Raw genomic sequence first — 20,406 nt, 5'->3', positions numbered from 1 at the left:
TGACTGAGGAGTCATAAATGTAATTCCTCTCTTTTGTTTGCTCAAGTCTTTGCTGTTAGAAAGTTAGAAAGTGCAAGCAAAGACATAATTGTCAGTGAAAATAAGAGCCTTGGGAGTCTGAAGTGTCGGCAGTAAATCCCAACAGGCAGTTTTATTTGGTGTGAAGGTGGTTTCCATCTGAGGCCTCTGCATATGAACACACATGCTCCCAAAGCCAATGTAATATTGGGTTATGTTCCTGTGGAGCATCGAGGTTTTAGATTTGTGTTTGTGTTGACAACCTAGTAGGTGAGTTCATACCTAAATTCCTCTTTCACATGCACACACACACACAGAAAGCCACACGTTTTCCATACGTTGCTTCATGACTGCAGCAGCTACACAGCAGTGGGTTGTTATTTCTCACATTTTGACCTTCTCCGCCTTCTTTATGTGTCATCAGTCCATTTGACGTGGTGGTCGGTCCAGAGGCGGGGCCTCAGCAGATAAGGGCATGGGGGCCTGGCTTGGAGGGAGGCATTGTGGGGAAACCTGCCACCTTTGTGGTGGAGTCCATTGGCCCTGATGCAGGGGTCCTCGGTGAGTCGTAGTTTTTCCACTGACCATCATTTATCAGTCCTGGCCTACTGTGACTTTTCTTGAGACAAGTGGAACAAACTTAAATTCTGATCTTGGAACCACTCCCACCTGCTGTGTCTCCAGGTTTTGCCATTGAGGGTCCTTCTCAGGCTAAAATTGAGTGCGAGGATCAAAACGACGGGTCATGTGATGTCCGTTACTGGCCAACAGAACCTGGTGAATATGCCATCCGTGTGACCTGTGATGAAGAGGACATTGAACACAGCCCTTTCATGGCCTATATCATTCCTGATGACAACACCAGCCACCCAGACAAGGTCACTGAGGCACAAAATCCTGTCATGGCGATGGACCCTCAAACTAGGGTTCTGAAATTTGATTGGCTTTGGTTTTCTTTTGATATGGAGTAGGAGGTAATCATTTCTGGTTTTGTGGTTTTAGGTCCAGGCTTACGGTCCGGGGCTTGAGAAGAGCGGCTGCCTGGTCAACCAACCTGCCGAGTTCACGGTCAGCGCCGAGGGTGCCGGGAAAGGACCTCTGAAAATCACAGCACAGGTTAGAGGCAGAAAGGCACCTGTTCAGTTACTCTGTGCACACACTGAGGCCAACAGGGTTGGTTCTCCAACAGAAAAGTCTCATAGCTTCTCAGTCTCTGCTCACATGTGGAGCTGAAAGTATATAATAATTAGGCTTAACATTTTGGTTAATTTTTCCTAATCAAATGTGTGTGTAAAAAGTAGAATTGTCTTTAATGTTGACTGTACCCACTGTGGTCAGTCTGTGGTAAAACGCTTTGCATGAATCAAACTGCAGGAATCTCTGCTTTCCAACGGTATGTCACATGTTCACTTACTTATGCACAGCAGTGTTTTTTCTTGTTTTTGTTTTTAGTGAAATTGTGTAGAAAACCTTATGGGGGTGAAGATACTTGGGATGTTTTCTTTAAAGCACCAGCAAGCAGTGGGACCATCTTTGAATGTTGACTCATGGGAGCTGATGGGAGCAAAGTTGTTTGGCTGCTTAGTTAATTGTTCTACTTGGATATAGATATATTTTGAAATGTTCACTTCGCATACGAAACGCAGTCTCTAGCTTGTGGCTAGCACCGTGTGTTGAAAGGGGAGTGGGGGGGGGACATTTCTACATTGAGCAAACCAGTTAAATATTTCTTTGCAACCTCATGTTTTCATTTCTGTAGCTTTGAGCAGCTTCTAAAGTTTTCTTGTGTGTCCTTCAGGATGGTGAGGGACTCCCTGTGGAGGTGAAAGTGAGGAGTAAAGGTGATGGGCTGTACCAGTGCTCCTACACGCCCACCTCCCCTCTCAAACACACCGTGGCCATCGCCTGGGGAGGAGTCAGCATCCCCAACAGCCCTTTCAGGGTAAGCAGCCAATCGCAGTGCCCCGTTACCACAAGAAGTGGCATTACTCTGCTCAAATATAAGACTCTGCTTGAGGCAGAAGGCACCAAAGATTACAAGTCGGAGCTTTTAGTTGAAGCAGGAGGAATCAAAGTTTTAGAGTCAGAGCTGACTGTTCGAGAGGAAAGTTTCAGGAAGGTGGAGGCAAAATGTTCAGATGAAGGCAGAAAAACTAAGAAGCCTCTGATAATTATCACTACATACACTGAGGAGAGGTACGACTCCTAGCACACCAGTGCTGGGCGGAGGCATACTCAGTCTTTCATAAAAGAAATTGTTCTATAATTACTAAACTTCAAACACAAATGTCTTGAGTTTTTGTTTGCATAAAACGGATAAGTTCAAACATGTTAGTTGCTGAGCTTCAGAAGTGCAGAGAAGTGCACTGTTAAGCTTGTTTCCCAGTGTTTACAGTCTTTAAACTAAGCTGAACCAACCCCATGAACCCAGCTTTAAGCATGACATGAGATTGATTAATGTATCCCTGTAACAAAGAAGTCCAGATGCAGTAAGCTGCGGTGTTACTGCTCTGTCTTGCTCAGGCCCTCTGACAACCAAAAAATGTGCCAAAACACGGGTTAACATTGTTAGTTTGTCTTCCCTTCAAGAACATGAATACATTTCTATACAGCAAAGTAAAACTTTGAAGTAAAGTATTATCCAGGTCTGTTCAGAAGAGACACTGCCAGTATTAACATCTTCTTCCGTCAGGATTTAACAGGTGTGATAATGAAAGTTGGCTGAACAGCTGCTCTCAGCATCTAAGACAGAAACATCAGTGATGGAATAATATGTTCCACAAACACATCTCATATTTTGTTGCTTCGAATCATCATGAAAACGTTTCTGCCTGTCAGTAGCATGCAGCACATGATCAAAAGTGCATGTTAAATGTGTTGTTTGCATTTGATGTAATATTTCCAAAACACGAATCGCCACCACTGTGTTCTGTCTGTGCACAGAGCACCTTTTTCCCTCTAAATAAGTTTTTATGTTGACTCTGCACTGTAATCACTGTTCATGCATTTTATTTATGGTTTGTTTCCCACTTTTTGTTTTGATCTGCACAAAGGTTTAACTCCTCTGAACTACTGATCCTAGCTACAAACCAGCATTACACTGAATCCCATCAGTCACTTTAAACCACAGATGCTTTGCTCAACTTTTAAAGCAAAATCTTTTAATCCACCTTGATTTATATTTACATGAGTTGCTTGATCAACATCCCAGAAGTCTCTGGGATGGATTATTGACGTGAGGTGAATGAACCTGGAGGCTGTGACTAAATGGACACAACTTAATCCACTAATGGGGAAAATGCATCTGCTTAATTTAGCTTAACTACTAAAATCTCAGGGTTCTGGTGGTTTCACAGAGAGTTAACAGACAGGAAGTTTTATTTATTAACATTTTAATCAGGCTGATTATCTCTTACAGATTATTAAAATAAACTCAGTTATGCACTTTGAGCCTTTAGAATGACTGCCGATTGTGAACAAAGTCAAATATAAGTTGCATACGACTAGAAGAATAAAAGGTAATAAAACTCATGTTGAGTTTTGCTAATGAAAGTATTTGTACTTTTTCCAATCTTCATTGTTTCAAAAGGACCAACTGCATTCAGTTTAAGAAAACGATTAAGATCAGATCTAAATCACTGTGGCCATGTACCATTTTAAATCACATTTTATAGCTTAAACTTGTTTTCTTTGCTCTTTCAATCCTCATTGGTATTTTTGTTTAATACATTTGCTATAAAAGCTCCATCTGTGATTTGGTGGGACTCGAATTGTTGTTCATGAACACGTTAGACCCGTTTAAACTGTATTATTATTATTATCATCAGTGCTTGTTGCTGGAAAAACGGTGAGCGATCGTGTTTCAGTCGGTGCAGTAGCGACTTGGTGTCTTTCCTGAGGTGATGGATTTAAGAGGTTTAAACAAGTTAAAGCCTTCAGGTGAAGTTGGTTTATAAAAAAAAAAAAAACTATGAAATTTTTACGAGGTGAGATCATGAGAAAAATCTCTGAACATTTGAATAAGTGACAGATGTGTTGGAAAAAGACAAATGGCAATGAGAACGGTGCTTCTGTACCCTGATGCTTGCAACTGAATCTTGATTTACAATTACTCAGTCTGGCTGGCCTTCGTAGAACATGTTTGTATTTACACATGCATGTAATCCCATCGTCAGTCATCCAACTACCTTATAAACTAGATTCCAATTTAAAAACATGAAATACTTGAAACTTTTACATGTCAAGCAAAAGCTCTGCTCAGCAGAACCGTTGGCGCTCTAGATAACACCTTGCACTAAAAATAAAAATGCAAAAACAAAATAAATGTATTAACAACCCATGTAAAGATGAAATATATATCGAATATATTGGGCTCAAACAGAAGACCGACACCCAAATATCTCTTTAAAGTAGGGATTTCCACATCTGGTCCTCGAGGGCCGCTGTCCTGCAGGTTTTAGACGTTTCCCTGCTTCAGCACACCTGATTCAGATCAATGCATCATTAGCAGGCTTGTGCAGAGCTTAACAATCTTTTGAAGAGATCCATTTCATCTGAATCAGGTGTGTTAAAGCAGGGAAACATCTAAAACCTGCAGGACAGTGGACCGTGGTTTATATACAGTGGTTTATATACCATATGAAGACAGAACAGGAAGGAAGTCCATGTTGGAGATGAAATGGGCAAAGAGCAGGCAGCACTACAGTCCAAAATCCAAACAGCCAAGCAAGAGTGATTATCCAAGATCAGGCAACGGGGAGAAGGACATGAGTCATGCATATCAAACAGGGAATTAAAATGCAGGAAGGACAAGTACAAAGATGCAACAAGTGAGAACTGAAGGGAGTGTACATGCCGGAGGATTAATGACTGATGGCAAACAGATGTGTAAGGTGGGAACGAAGCAGTGGGGTACTCGGCAGAACTGGGAACAGCTGTAGAGCGAGAGATCCTAAATACAAAAGTAACAGTAACGGAGGTTAAACTTGGCTTCAGTTTAAAACAAAATGAGTGGACCGCTGGCTAAGATGTAAGGAAATGTTCTGATTCTTTCCAGTTTGGGAAGATTGTGAAGTTCAGATGAGTTGAGCTTTGTCACCTTTTTTATGTTTGTTTGTTGTTCCTGTTCAATGAAACCTTTTCACTCCTCACATCTATTTTAATGATGATTCTGTGTTCCCGTCATAAATATTGAACATGAAATTATCAGTACATGAAACAAACTGACATCAGTGAGAACCTTTTGACCCATTAACTCCTCGAGATATATTCATTTGTGATTAATACAACAGATTTTTCCATTTTAACTGATATAAAGCATATTTATTAACAAATTGGAGTGAAAAGGTTTTCTTTGTACAGCTGATTTTCATTAACAAGACCTCTGTGCATGATAACATTTTTAATTTGGTGCTTTTTGCATTCATAGTGTGAATTATTTACTTTTTTTATTCATTGAGTTTATCAGCTGCCCTCCAGTCTCCCTGTTTGATGTGAGGTGCTCATGATTTCGCCCAAAGGGCAAATAAGTCATGAGAAACTACAAACCGGCCTCGGATAAAGTATGTGGATATGTTTGTGCATCGTTCAGGAATTTATGATGCCAACAGAAAGCAAGAGTTGGCAGACATTATTTTCTCTGTAAGAAAATCAAGGAGCTGCTCAGACAAGATAAGTTTCTGAGAGATTTTTAAAGACTATTCAAGAACATTGTATGATGCAATTTTACTGCGTTGAAGTCTGTTCCATAATTTATTGCTGAAGTGTTTGTACAGGCTGATTTGTCAGGTATTCATAAAGGTCCACAGATCATTTCAAGACATGACAAGTCTGCACTTGGTGAAGAACTGTTATATCTGGCTTCCTGAGACTTTGACCTCAGCAGACACTTGACTGCACCTTTCTTTGACTTGGGTGTTGATTCAGTCGATGGGTAGAAAGCAAACAGTCACGCCCCACTGGTTGCACTGCTGGAAACCTACAACGATGACGTGTTTCTCTTAATGTTAGGACAAGAGATGCAAGGCGCCGCTGCTCTGCAAGTAAACATGTAACTGCAGAAATGCTTTGCAGATTAAAGAAAGATTAAGTTGGAGTTCAGTTCAGGCAGTAAGGATATCTGTAACTGAAGTGAAATTGACAATATCGGTTATTAGCTTTGTAAATTCTGCAGTGACTAAATCTACGGAGCAATTTCATGAGTTAATCTCTGGAGATTATGTTTCCGTTCTATTAAACTCATCCTTAGTGCAGGAATGATCTCTTCTGTCAGGGTTTTAATCAGTTTCTGAATACTCCGTTAACCTGTTATGGCTCAGTCACGATCCTGAAGGTTTGCACAGATTTGGCTCGTTGTTCAAGTAATTTTCCACTTTCAAACAAGTCTGGAAGACGGCTGATAAACTGAAATTTCCTCAGAAGGCTTTTTCAACAAGTTACAGAAGAAAACTCCTCAGATCGAGTTTTGATTTGTGTAATATGTTAAAGTCTTCTGGAATCAAAAGCAAAGGTCACTCTCCTGAATTTGTTTTTAAAAACCTACTTTAGTAACTAATTTCTGTTGCTACATTTTAAATCTTGTATTCTTTGACAAATGTGTAACTAACATGTTGACTGAAGCTCATTAATACCTATTCCAAAATAATTTATACCAACTTTAATCATTTCAGGAAGTAAGGATGGTTTCAAATAAATTCTGGCATTTTATTCAAATCTTTTATCGTGTTTGGTTCATTAATTCTTTCTTTTTCTCTTATAACTGGATAAACCCTTTAAAATATTGTAAAATTATATATTTTCTTCAGAAGACTGTGAAAAATGTAATAAGTCTTTACCACAATACATCATTGTATGGGGAGTTAAAACAAGGCGACGTGTGTAAAGTGACAAATTACCCAGAAACCTCCACAGCGTGAGGTAGTTTTGATGACCCAGAACTCAAGACACTGTTTTTCCTCCTATGCGTTTCCTTTTGTGACCTCAGGGTGGGTCCCCAAGACGTTTAACGATTTCTATACCGAGACAAACGGCAGGAAAGTTTTTCTGAAGTTTAGATTCTGTAATTGAAACTGAAAATAACTTGAATCTACATCTCGCAAAAAACGCATCACATTGACCACGAATAGATATGATTACACCTTTAGTTTTGCGACTCGTCTGTGTAACTTGTTTAGATTTCTCCACAAAGTCACTAGCTTGACTTATTCTTGTTCATAGATGTAAATTCTTCAGATTTGTTAAGGAATTACCACTCTTATAAACTGTTAATTTCGCTTCATATGTTAATGTGATTAAACATTTGGAGTCAAATGACTGCTGTCATAAGTCCAATCACGCATACAGTTACTTAGACCCAGAAGTAAATGAATACATTCTTTCATATCATGTTTATGTATTTAGCAGACGCTTTTATCCAAAGCGGCTTACATATTACATTTATGTAGCAGATACTTTGATCCAAAGCCATTTGGGGGCTCGGTATCTTGTGTGTGGGGTTCAGTATCTTCCTCAGGGGTATTTTGAGAAGGGAAGTAGGAAGATCCAATTGAAGGGGGAACTCTACCTCCTGAACTGCAGGAAACTACCACTAATGACGGTGTGAATTCTTTTTTTTAATTTTTTTTTTATTATTATTAAATGGACAAATACATAAAATACAGCCAGCTAAATAGTTTGTTAGCAAACTATATACTTTATACAAACATGACATGTTTTCCTGTGTCCGTGTGATTAATTTTGAAATTGATTCAAACCTAATGTGTTAAGACATGATAAAAGGGGAAAGAAAAAACCGTGGCTCCAGGATTGAGCCATGTGGGCCGCCATAGTACAGTGTTTGCCTTCAGTTCTGCTTTTAACAACTTATGATCTGAGGGAGGAAACCCTCCATGCTTCATGCTATCCTTGTAGTTTTTTTTTTTTTTTAATGAAAACTGTTATTTCCTGTTGGTGTTTGTAGGTGAATGTGGGTAAAGGCAGCCACCCGAACATGGTGAAGGTGTTCGGTCCTGGAGTAGAGAGAACTGGACTAAAGGCAAACGAGCCCACACACTTCACTGTGGATTGCTCAGGAGCCGGAGATGGTAACACTTACACACCCATGCATACACACTTGAAGCAAGAAAGACAGGAAAACACACTTTTGAACTTATTTCCACTGTAACACGTTTTAAACGAGCTGCACACTTGGCCTCACACACTCGGTCACCTTCACTATAAACTATGAATGAGACTCTCACACACACCTTTCCCTGGTATGCCCTGACGATGATGTCAAGGCAGAAACATCCCAACAGGAAATTTCATCACCGTGACCTTCCTGAGCAGTGCAACACACGCCCTTACATCACCCTTCACCACCTACCCACACAAGTATAAAAGTACACTGTAGCTAATGCACGCTTCCTCCGAAACCCCCAGACATGTTTTTTCTTCCCAACACAGACGTCGTACTAAGCTCTGACCTACATGATAAACTGAAGCTGCTGCTTTAAGTCGTAATACCTTTAGTGACTGTTCTATTTTGGCAGTTCTTGCTTTTTACAGTGACTGTTTTGAATTGTACACTTTCACTGGTGTCCATTGGAGGTATTTTAAGTTGAATATCTTTTATTATAAAAGACCAATGAAAAGGTGTGAAAACCTACCACCTCAACGATGCAAACAATCTTATTTCACTTGATGTAACATTTTTGTGCTATGTGCACCATTTTAAAATGCAAACAAACTTGTTCCGATTGTCAGTTCCTCTTGTCAATGAAGGAATAGTTTCTGTTGAACAGTTTCAGCTTCCCTCTCATACTCTGAATTCCTGCCCTGCATTGTTGCTTATGTTGCTATGACAGTGACTTTTACATCATGACATGAGTGCAGAAAATTAAAGATTATTGTGTGAATGTGTTCAAATAGGTGATGTCAGCGTGGGTATTAAGTGCGACGCCAACATGGTCAGTGACAAGGAGGTTGACGTGGACTTCGACATCATCCCCAACGCCAATGACACGTTCACTGTGAAATACATCCCTCCTGCTGCTGGAAGACTCACGGTTAAAGTCCTCTTCACAGACAAGGTACAGTCTCGCACACAAGCTGAAAGGTTTCAGGTTTTAAAATCTGGACCCACGTGTTTGGATTTCTGTTTTTATTTTTGGTGAACTTGTCACACACAGGAAGTTCCACGGAGCCCCTTCATCGTAAAAGTGGATCCGTCCCACGATGCATCAAAGGTTAAAGCAGAAGGTCCAGGGCTGGCTCGCAGTGGTGAGAAACTTGGCCAGTTCTCATGACACTAGACACAAAATGGGACCTATTAACATGCTTGCTGACCTTCTTAAAACTGGACTACACACCCAGATAATGTGGTTAGAATGGACTCGCTCGTGCATGTCAAGTCTCAGCTAGCAATGGACTCAAGTGTTCTGCACATGTTCTAAAGTTCCATCTTTTTTCTTTTTAACCTTTTTGTAAAAAATGGTAACGTGTCGGTGTATATTTATACAGCTGAGTTAGAAATAAAGCTGGTGTCGTTCACATATTTCTGTTTCTTCTATCGGAGGGCACAGAGCCTCAGAAATTGACTGAAAATCAGCCCATTAAGCCTCCGTTTCAACTTGTGGTCTCTTAAATCATTTCCAGAGTGTCTCTCTGCTTTTATAAACTCCTGATTCGATGACCGCAGCATCTGACAGAATCACTGTTTAAGTAACTTCAAGACCACGTCTGTGCACTGAATTCAGCTGTACTTAGATCTCCCAGTTTGCACGTATACTGGGACAAGGAAGATGGTCTAGTTAAATGGTCGAGCTGTAAGTGGAGCTCGGCTCAGCTGTGCATGCAACAGTGCTGAATGACAGTCTTCGGGGGACCTAAAATTTACTATCATTACTTTTCTGGAGACTTGCTCTGAACCAAGACGGACCTTTGTGCTCAGTGTCCATTCTTGTCCAAGAAACAGTCTTGCACAAACATATAAAGTGGCTTGCATTTCTACTCATATTTGACATTTTTGTGTGATATTTCACAACTAGTTTGGTCTCTGGGTTCTTGTTTAATCAGGTGTAGAGAGCGGGAAGCCGACCCATTTCACAGTGCTGACTAAAGGAGCCGGTAAAGCTCCGCTCGATGTTTCCTTCTCTCCTCCTGCAAAAGAGTTTGACGTCATCGACAACTACGACTACTCTCACACTGTCAAGTACACGCCTGCACATCAGGTATGACGGATGGAGACCTGTCATTGATACAATATACACATCAAATTTGCATCTGAACACGGTACAATGTATACATTGTATACATTTCTGCGTCTGCAGGGGGAGATGACCATTGTGGTGAAGTTTGGAGGAGATCCCATTGCCAAGAGTCCTTTCACAGTCGGAGTCGCTGCCCCTCTGGACCTGAGTAAGGTCGCTGTGGACAGCCTGAATGGAAGTAAGAACCCTTTTCACCCTCTGTGCCAAACAAGGTCTGAAAACAGAAAACATTTCATCTTCATGATTTAAACGGGAAGTATCTTACTTTAAATTCTTTCAGGAGTGGAGGTTGATGAAGAGCAGCAGTTCACTGTGGACACCACAGGCGCAGGAGGTCAAGAACAGCTGGAGGTGACGATGGTGAGAGATGCCGCATTATTGTTTCATCTAATGATGAAAGATTCACAGAAAATCTTAAAACAAAAACTTGTTGTTGGAATGTTTCTGTGTGCGTTTGTGAATTAGCTGAGTCCCAGCCAGCGAGCAGTACCCTGTAAAGTGGAGCCTCAGCCCGGTAAAGCGGGTGTTCGTTTGGTTCGTTACACCCCGAAAGAGGAGGGGATGTACACTGTCAACGTGTCCTATGATGGACACGCTGTACCTGGGAGCCCCTTCCCTGTGGAGGCCCAACTGCCTCCGGACCCCAGCAAGGTAACGGCTTTACTCCTGTTTTTTTTTTTTTTCTAAGTTTTGATTCCTTCTTTTATCAATTTTTAAAAGATCAGCAATGTGTTTTTTTTGGGTTTTTTTGTATCTAGTGTCTCTTTGCTAATCTTTGAAGACCAACACGAAAATAAACAGAAAACAATCTGTAAACTGTAAAATGAACTGGAATATTGAACCCATTTCCACATCCTTAATCAGACCCATAGTTGTTTATTAGAGTTTACTACGTCTGATTATTTTGGTCCTGAAATAATTAAGAAAATTAAAATGGGCCAAAATAAATTGTATGAATTAAAGCTGGACTTGTTGCAGGTGAAGGCCACCGGTCCCGGTCTGAAGGGAGGTTTGGTGGGGAGCCCGGCTGAGTTCACCATCGACACCAAGGGTGCCGGCACTGGAGGTCTGGGGTTGACGGTGGAGGGACCGACCGAGGCCAAGATCGAATGTTCCGATAACGGTGACGGTACCTGCTCTGTCTCCTACCTGCCCACCGAGCCTGGAGACTACCTGGTTAACATCCTGTTTGAGAACGTTCACATCCCCGGCTCGCCGTTCAAAGCCGACATCCAGATGCCGTTTGATCCCTCCAAGGTGGTGGCCTCGGGGTCTGGCCTGAAGAGAGCCAAGGTGAGGATGTGGAGAGGCTGATGGACTGTGTAGCAGCACTTCAGAAACTTATTACGGATAATTCTCACGTTTCACACATTTTTCCACTGTTTTAAGGTTTCGCAGACTTGAAACTGCAGTCATGTTGTTGCCTCCTCTTCATTTTTTGGTCCAAATTTGACTGTTGTAAGAAAATGTTTCCCCTCTTTGCAGCTCAACTGTTGACCATAATCTCATCCAGCTTGTTTATGTATGTGTAGGTTGGAGAAACCAGTGTTGTGAATGTGGACTGCTCACAGGCTGGACCGGGCCAACTCAGCCTGGAAGCAGCACCGGACTCTGATCTGGGTTCAGGTGATGCCAACACAGCGTTCATTCATTACAGTTGGATTAATTCATGTCTTAGTGTGTTAACTTGCACATTAGAATCCCAGTTCTCAGTTTCTCATGAGAACTTCACAGGGTTATTTATACCCCTGAACCTCCTGTTTCTGAACATGTGTAAACGGTTCCTTCTACTTTCTCATCATCTTAACTGCTATAATCCGAACAGAAAATGTACAGAAACCTGGAAAATGTGTTTACATGCTACAGTATCATGGATTCTGTCAAATAACTATTTTCTTCAAAGAATAATAAGATGTTATTCAGGTTTCAGAAAGAGGAATAAGAAGCGTGTCCTGGTGAACTTTGTGCATGTTGAAATATTTGGACCATGTGAAGTTCTGTGCTGGAAATGAACATCTCTGGTTGTTCCAGGTGCGAAAGTGAAGACTGAGGTAGTGAACAACAAAGACGGGACGTACACGGTGACCTACATCCCCCTGACTTCTGGCATGTACACTCTGCTGCTGAAGTACAGCGACAAGGTTGTCCCCGGGTTCCCTGCTAAAGTGATGGTGGACCCAGCTGTCGACACATCTAAAGTCAAAGTGTTCGGACCTGGAGTGGAAGGAAAAGGTGCGCCGTGGTCCATCTGCTTAGTCTGAAACGGGTTCATTGTTTTAGGGACACTGAAGATGGCTCGTTTGTTTAAATATGAAAATGAATTGTTTCTTTAGACTTTAGAATGGTCCTCCCGAGCCACAGAGAACACTACAGCGCTTTAACAGACTGCATTTAAACAAGGCCTGTCCTGTCATCTCCAGCTGTTTTCAGAGAGGCCACCACAAATTTCACAGTGGACGCCCGTCCTCTCACTCGACGAGGAGGAGATCACATAAAGGCAGAGATCAAAAACCCATCTGGAGTGCTGACGGAGTGTGTGGTCACCGACAATGCTGACGGGACCTACGGCATCGAATACACTCCTTTTGAGAACGGTAACGCTCCACGTCAGGACTGAGACACTTAATCACAACCAGACTACAGTGCAGCGTGTTTCATCGGCCGTTTGTCTGGATATTTCAGGTGTCCACAGCGTCCAGGTTCTTTATGATGACACTCAAGTTCCTAAGAGCCCGTTCAAGGTTCCCGTGTCAGAGGGATGTGACCCCAGCAGGGTGGTGGCCACCGGCCCCGGGCTCCAACAAGGCCTGACTGACCAGCCCAACCACTTCGACATCATAACCAGGTATGTTAAATGAGCACTTCACAGAAGGATGATTTGATTTCCAAATCTGTCTTTGATGTGGATGAAGTAGTAACATCAGCAGCTTGGTTTTTTTTTCCTCATAAATGTATTTTTTTTGTTAAAGAGGCAAAAGATGGAGGTTGCTGGTCTGAAATAAATAAATCCAATTTGGATCTAGAATCTAACCAGCTATTGGAGTATGGATGGATTGGCACTTCCAGTATATCGCCTATTTAAGTTTGTTAACTTTGGGTCTAACTTGTCATTTAACCAGAGGCGCAGGTATCGGCGGCCTGGGCATCACCGTGGAGGGTCCATCAGAGTCGAAGATATCTTGCAAAGACAACAAAGATGGCAGCTGCAGTGTTGAGTACACTCCTTACACACCAGGCCTTTACAACGTTAACGTCACCTACGGAGAGGAGCACATCCCAGGTGAGATCAGCTTTTTAAACTGTGTTCCTTTGAGAAACTTTACCAGCACATCTGCATAAGATTGTTTGACTGTTAGTTTGTTTGAGGGAGAGTTGCAGGTGTTTTTCGCTTTGTTCTCTTAAGAGCTCACTGCTCATTTCAAATCTAGATGGTCACAGATGAATAAATAATTTGAGAAAGCTCATCACATGCATGTGAAATAACTTTTACAACCTGAAGAAAAAGGAATAAAATGAGATCTTGCATCGTTGTTTGCCATAAAGTCTTTAAAGTAACTTTTATAGGACCTCGTTGCCTTTTCTCTAATTTTCGTCTATAAATAGGCACTGATGTTAAAGATGCTGTTAAAGTTCTTCAGTTAATGTTATAAAGATGTTGTTGATGTTTGCGGCTTGTAAAAGGACACGTTGAGTGTTTCATTTAATGTTTTAAAGATGCGGCTGAAGTTACTGGCTCGCGTTAAAAAGCCGCAGTTGAATTTTTAATTGACCCCGTTTTACAAAAGCTCAGCGTGTCTCCTTGTTCGACACCTTTCATAAGCAGCTGTGGCTTTGTGGTTCTGTTGAGTGGAGGCGTCGCCCGGAGGTGCAGACGCATTGCTGTCGGCCAGTAATGAAGCCAAGTGCAACAGTGAACTTAAGAGCGTTGGCGACGCACGGGCGGGTTTAAAAGGTGAACTGGGGCAGAATTTTTCAAAAAACCAAGAAATGACCCGTTTGCTGCTCCTGCTTAATATCAATATTTATTGATCAGTTACATTTCTGCCTCTGTGGTCCCTCATAGGAGAGAAAAAAAAGCTTTTTCTAGCAGTAGACTATCCTCATTTCCAGGAAAGATTTTTCTAAAATGGAGCCAGAACTTAAATCTGTAGTAAGTTTGAATCTTTATTCAACAGACAGAAGAACAAAGAATGATTTTCACGGTCTCCCCTGACAAACTTCGCTTTATTTAGAATATTCGAACAGTTTTGAAGTGCTTCCCCACCAGTAATGGGAAGCAGCTACTACAGGTGCAGAGACTCTGGGTCAGCTGGTGAACACATGGTACAACACATGGTAACTAATGCATGTTTCGTGTAGGATGCCAGCACATCTGAAGTTTAACCTTGGGCATTTATGAAAACCATGTGATTCATTCACATCCTTGTATAACCACTTGGATGAGGTTTGTTGAGCATTGAATATGGATAAATGCACTGGATTTATGCTCTGTGCTTCAACGTCTCCTCAAGAACCATATCTGAAGCTTGACATCCGGTCTCAGTGGTAAACGGGTTGGAATACATTGTAATTAGCTCCCCTTTGAAATGCAGTGTTCTAACAGTTCTGTTATGACAGATTTTCTTTTTATTGATGATAATTTGTTAGTAGATTTAAGGTAATTATACAGCAACAGCTGGGGTCAATGTTTGTGTAGGTAGTTGCTGTGTAATAAAGGGAAAATGAGTGTGCACACAGATTTGTTATCAAGTTTTATGTCAGTGTTGTGGCAACAGATGTTGAACACAGCAACGGTTGTATGGAATGAGTTGACAATCTGAACGCTGCTTTAGTCCTTCCAAGCACGGGTGGGTCGTTGGTCAACACTTTGTACCAAACTTACCAGAAAATGATCGATCAGTTAACAAAAATAAACGCCCCAAACCCCCCCTGACTTCCCAGAGTTCAGAAAGGCACTGAAGTCGTGTTCTGTGGTTGGATGAGTCGGCGGTTCTGCTGCTTTACACAACTTTACTGTGGAACCTTTGTTTGTTGAAGGAACTCAGTGGATCAAGTCGTTTCGATTCACCGTGGGAGACCTTTTAATGTAGAAAATTTAGGCTGCCGTATCTTTCAATTTCTACAGAGATGATTCTGCATCGTCCAAACGAACTGTGAGGCTAGAACATTACTGAAATTAACTTGAACTTGAGAATGAATTATTGTCTTGGGGAAACAAAAATGTTTTCATGCTGAGGATGGCTCCACTTGTGCTGATTCTTAACAAACTTCATCAAAGCGATGAAACTAAAATGTTGGTGCAACATTTCTTAGAAACGCTTAAAGATATTTGTAACAGACATTTAAAGTGAATTTCTTTTTTCCTCAATGTTTCCTCCTTCCAGGTAGTCCATTCAATGTTCCAGTAAAGGATGTGGTGGACTCCAGTAAGGTCAAGGTGTCTGGTCCAGGTTTGGAGTCAGGAGTCAGGGCAAACATTCCTCAGTCCTTCACGGTGGACTGCAGGAAGGCCGGCGTGGCCCCGCTGGCCGTGGCCGTCACCGGTCCTAAAGGAGTCGCGGTGCCCGTGGAGGTGACTGACAACGGGAACGGGACTCATGATGTGTCCTACACTCCATCTGTTGAGGGACCGTACTCTGTGTCCATCAAGTATGCAGAGGAGGACGTCCCCAACAGGTACACAGCACATGGAAAGGATGCTGGTTCAGGAATCAGCAAATCCGTTAAAAGATGGAAGATATTGAAATGTTTGTTGTTTATATGAATGTTGTATGAACTGATGCTGAGCTATTTGCTTGAGTTTCCTGACGTGTCTTCGGTCTGGTTTTTTGGCTTTATTAGGCTTTAATGGACTTTTCCAGCAGTTTCTTCAGTTTTTGCCATAAGAAAAAAAAACACGTGTACGGAGCATGACTAACTTTTTCCTCATTCAGTGAGTTTGGATCTACAAAAATGCTAAGAAGCACCACCCACATCTCTGCCTTTCAGCACTTCCTCAAATATCCAAAACTCACATCTCTCAAAACTCATATTATAAAGAACAAGTGATGATCAGGGCAGCTGACTCACACTCACTGAGCACAGGAATCAGAGGCTTTCACATTAGGTGCAGGCCCAGGATTGTTGCTTGAGAGGAAATTGTGTGAGAAGTGTTGACATGGTGTGTGGTCACCCCCCCCCAGGGAAGAGCCTGCCTCCCCCTGCTGTGCCACAGATGCACTGATTGAAATACAGCTGGTTTGCAGCCTTTACTCGTGAATCTCATTGCAGACGAGAGAAAAAAAAAATGAGAAAAAGAAAAAATGTTGCAGACATGCCTGCTCACACTGTGTCTCTCAGATAATTGACTTGAATAGCTTCAGTCATTTATAAAAGTTTAGAGACAAGCTCACCTGTTTTTTGGTTCAACATTTAGAAGTGGTGGGGTAGAGGAGTCACTGCATGTGTGAAAGCAGTCTTTCCCAGGTGAAGATACTGCTCTGTGTTGCTTTAAGTAAAACCGCTGACCTGACCCCTCTCTGGTTTATTTTGATGGGGAAGTTTCCAAATGAACTGAATCCACATCCTTAAATAAGATATGAAGACTTATAGAATCTGATTTCATGCCATCAGTCATAAACTGAACAGGTCACGTCTGCTACTTTAAAAACCAGAAGAAAACCAACCATCTTGCTCTCTGCCTGCATGTGCTAGTTTTTTTTCCATAAATTGCTAGAGCCTCACTTAGCAACAAGTAGTCAGGGTTGGTTGGTCCTGGTTCCTTCAAATGGTCCACATAATTATTCTGAAGATAGTTCTGGCCTCTTATTCTAGTTCACCTGATTGAGTGACAGACTTATGAACTAACTAGTGGAATTAAACTAAAAGAAAATCCAAGATGTACTCTGTTCCAGGATTGATTCCAGATTGATTCCATTGATAATTGTTGGTCTCATCAGCGGTTTTGGTGTTTTATCTTAACTCACTCTGTGGTCTCCTCAGTCCCTTCAAGTTCCGGGTTTTGCCGACTCATGATGCCAGTAAAGTGCGAGCCAGTGGTCCTGGGCTGACCAACGGCATCCCTGCCAGCTTCCCTGTCGAGTTCAATATTGATGCCAGAGACGCCGGTCAGGGCCAGCTGAACGTGGTCATCACGGTTAGTAACTCTCACGTACACAGCTGCCCTAAAACATGCACAGGACAGAAGATGTCTCATTGAGCTGTTGCTCTTCCCTCTGCCTCAGGACCAGGATGGTAAACCCAAGCATCCCAGTATCCATGACAACGGTGATGGTACATACAGTGTGTCTTATGTCCCCGACCGTACTGGCCGTTACACCATCGTCATAAAGTACGGCGGTGATGAAATCCCTGCGTCGCCCTTCAGAGTTCGTGCTACAGCAACCGGAGACGCCAGCAAATGCACAGTCACTGGTACAGAAGCACAAGAAAATGTAAGAAACCTAATCCATTCAAGAAAAAGATCTAAAGTTTCCTCCTCTCAGGTCCAGGCGTGGGTCCCACGGTGGCCATCGGCGAGGAGCTGGGCCTGGTGGTGAACACTAAGGGTGCTGGGAAAGGGAAAGTGAGCTGTGTGGTGGTTCAGCCAGACGGCAGTGAGGTGGAGGCCGAGGTGCTCGAGAATGAAGACGGCACTTTTGACATCTTCTACACCGCACCAGCGCCTGGAAACTACGTCATCTACGTCCGCTTCGGAGGAGAAAACGTGCCACACAGTCCCTTCAAGGTCATGGTGAGTGTTGGACACAGAATTGTTTCTTTTTTAAGGAACCAGAATGGATTCATAAAAACATTAGTCTCCTATTACAGCTTTTGAACGCAGGAGATGGGCCTGAAACGAGGCGCTGGCGGCACAGTATTTTGGCTTATTGTAGTTTTTGGGATCCAAAAATGAGTCTTCTGTTTGAGATTTTCAGTGGATTTTCCTTTGTGGATGGTTTCCATCCACATCTGTCAATAAACTCCTTCAGCTGGTTGCAGTTAAACTATTTATTCTGTTCTGCCTCAAGGTTACAAACTGTGATTTACCAACAGCAGTGTCTGTTCAGATGGATAAAAAGTTAATCCTGTTTTACCTCATTAGGACCTTTTCTGGTTAAATGGCTCACATCAACAAGACCTTTAAAACCTATGGGGTCCATTTCTGTGGTCCTGGTTAGGGTTTGGATTAGACTGCACAGAATGAATGAAAATCAATGCATGTGGAGCCCTTTACTGCAGCATATCACTCCACATGAAGTCTTTGCTTTATTAGGTTTTCTGTTTCACTTTATTTTCCAACAAAAGACGTTTTATGTTTGTATCAAACACAGAAAAATAGCATCATATCTCTGTCTGAACTAAAATCCCAGCTTAAGTTTATCCTTTAACATGTGATAGAACATGGGAGCATACCTCATGTTTTAACGGTCTAATGCACATTTAGATTGACACTTGTAGCTTTTATTTCAAGACGTTAACAGAATCCTTTTAATTGGAGCTCATATGTCAGATGTTATGCTGTTTATTTGTACAAAATGCAGAGTGGTGAGTTAGTTCTTCCTTTTAAGGGGTAGAAAATCACCTTAAATGTGCAGAGATTTCTTAATTCATATTAAAATATTTGCAACATTGAGGCAGAACATATAAACTGTTTCAGTTTCATACTAATGGTGAATATTGGCAGTCGTGGAGGCTTTTTTTTTCTTCTAAATTTCTGTTTCCACTCACAATAATTTTAGGGGACTTTGATGTAGAAAATCCTCCATGTCGATGGGCTGGAAGAGACTGAGCCTGTGTGCGTTACATGTGTTAATCCTTACTGTCATGTCCTCAGGCTACTGATGAGGTACCCATCATGCAAGAGCAGACGTCTCTACAGAATCAGGCCGCTCCCCCTGGAGCTGGCTTCCAGCCATGGGTACCCCAATACACACACCAACACACTCTTACACATGAACATTCAGAGATACTTTAGAAATGTGTGTTCTTTTCGATCTCTGGGGAGGCTGTAAGTTGGTTTTTAAAAAGAGCTGAAACTTTAAGATATTAATATATAATGTAAGTATAGTATATTCTTGTTAATTTTCCTATGAAAGCAAACCTTAAATAAGGCTTTTATTGTTTTTGTCAAACCTGAGTGGGTCCAAGTTGTGTAAAGTGGTTGTTAGTCAGTGCTCCGCTAATATGTTCAGTCATAGGGTGCAAAAAAAACTCCCAAAAGAAACTACTTATGAAACAATTTAAAAAAAAAAATAAAAAAAAATAAAAAAAAAAATAAAAATTTTTTTTACCTGAACTACATGATATGTTTGGCATAAAGTTGGCCAACACACACACACAGACACACACACACAGACACACTCTGTTGCAGGGGAATGGCTGCAAGTTGAAACCTAACATCTCTCTCAAGTTTACTCACTCGACTGCTTTTCCTCCATGTCATCGCTTCTCTTGTTGTCTCAGCCAATGGGATCGCAGCAAACTTTTAACATCATGAAATAAACTGTTTGTGAGAATGCGTTGCTATGGTTTCGGGTGTTTGAGGTTTTTTTTATTATTCAGGGGTTTTGTTTTGGTGCCGTCACTTCTCGCTCTTCCTCAGTGCACTTTTCATCACTGTGGCTGCATCACAGTTTCATCATCATCATCACGCTCTTCCTCCTTCTCGCTCCACTGCACTACACTTTCTAGGATGCCCCTGAGTGGGCGGGGCTTGGATGCAGCAGCATGTTTGCACGGGAGGTCGCTGAGAAGTCGTTTTCCTGCTAAACTCCGTTGGTCTCTGTCTTCTCCAGGTGACGTCAGAAAACTACAAAACTGTCAACAGCAGCGTTAACGGCAGCGGCTTCAGACCGTTTGACATGGTGATACCCTTCTCTTTCCGGAAGGGAGAAATCACTGGTAAGGCACAGATCGATGCTCTGGGAGCTTTTTGTCTGATTCAGAAGGTTTGCATGAGGGAAAAATGTGCCAAATAGAGTTCTGTAAGTGTCTTTGTAATGCCCTGAGGAAACATGGATCTGTACAAAGTGATATATCAACACAAGCCACGATATAAAGAGTTAAATGGGAGATTCATAGAACTGGCCTTGATGTGGTGCTAAAAACAAGAACAGTTGAGGAAACCAGCTTACCAGCCATGTAAATAATATGTACAATA

General features: G+C 41.9%; 1 protein-coding gene across 2 annotated transcripts in view; it reads left to right on the top strand.

Moving 5' to 3' along the window:
- flnba (filamin B a) overlaps window positions 1–20,406 on the top strand; it is a 63,690-nt gene that overhangs the window by 30,227 nt on the left and 13,057 nt on the right. The window contains exons 12-34 of one of the 2 annotated variants that reach the window (XM_072381530.1): window positions 443–579; window positions 703–896; window positions 1,021–1,134; window positions 1,817–1,960; window positions 7,976–8,099; window positions 8,926–9,086; window positions 9,186–9,276; window positions 10,072–10,226; window positions 10,326–10,443; window positions 10,546–10,625; window positions 10,731–10,916; window positions 11,244–11,558; window positions 11,798–11,891; window positions 12,297–12,497; window positions 12,686–12,859; window positions 12,948–13,110; window positions 13,385–13,545; window positions 15,650–15,941; window positions 17,247–17,400; window positions 17,489–17,678; window positions 17,750–17,997; window positions 19,081–19,164; window positions 20,042–20,147. In XM_072381530.1, coding sequence (XP_072237631.1) covers window positions 443–579; window positions 703–896; window positions 1,021–1,134; window positions 1,817–1,960; window positions 7,976–8,099; window positions 8,926–9,086; window positions 9,186–9,276; window positions 10,072–10,226; window positions 10,326–10,443; window positions 10,546–10,625; window positions 10,731–10,916; window positions 11,244–11,558; window positions 11,798–11,891; window positions 12,297–12,497; window positions 12,686–12,859; window positions 12,948–13,110; window positions 13,385–13,545; window positions 15,650–15,941; window positions 17,247–17,400; window positions 17,489–17,678; window positions 17,750–17,997; window positions 19,081–19,164; window positions 20,042–20,147 — 3,686 coding nt within the window. The remainder of the gene's footprint in view (window positions 1–442; window positions 580–702; window positions 897–1,020; window positions 1,135–1,816; window positions 1,961–7,975; window positions 8,100–8,925; window positions 9,087–9,185; window positions 9,277–10,071; window positions 10,227–10,325; window positions 10,444–10,545; window positions 10,626–10,730; window positions 10,917–11,243; window positions 11,559–11,797; window positions 11,892–12,296; window positions 12,498–12,685; window positions 12,860–12,947; window positions 13,111–13,384; window positions 13,546–15,649; window positions 15,942–17,246; window positions 17,401–17,488; window positions 17,679–17,749; window positions 17,998–19,080; window positions 19,165–20,041; window positions 20,148–20,406) is intronic. The other variant, XM_072381531.1, reaches the window with a different exon arrangement.

Source organism: Leuresthes tenuis, unplaced genomic scaffold (genome assembly GCF_036924035.1).
Source record: "Leuresthes tenuis unplaced genomic scaffold, fLeuTen1.0.hap1 SCAF_3, whole genome shotgun sequence".
NCBI classification, from domain to species: Eukaryota; Metazoa; Chordata; class Actinopteri; order Atheriniformes; family Atherinopsidae; genus Leuresthes; species Leuresthes tenuis.
This window is presented reverse-complemented; position numbering and strand designations above follow the sequence as displayed.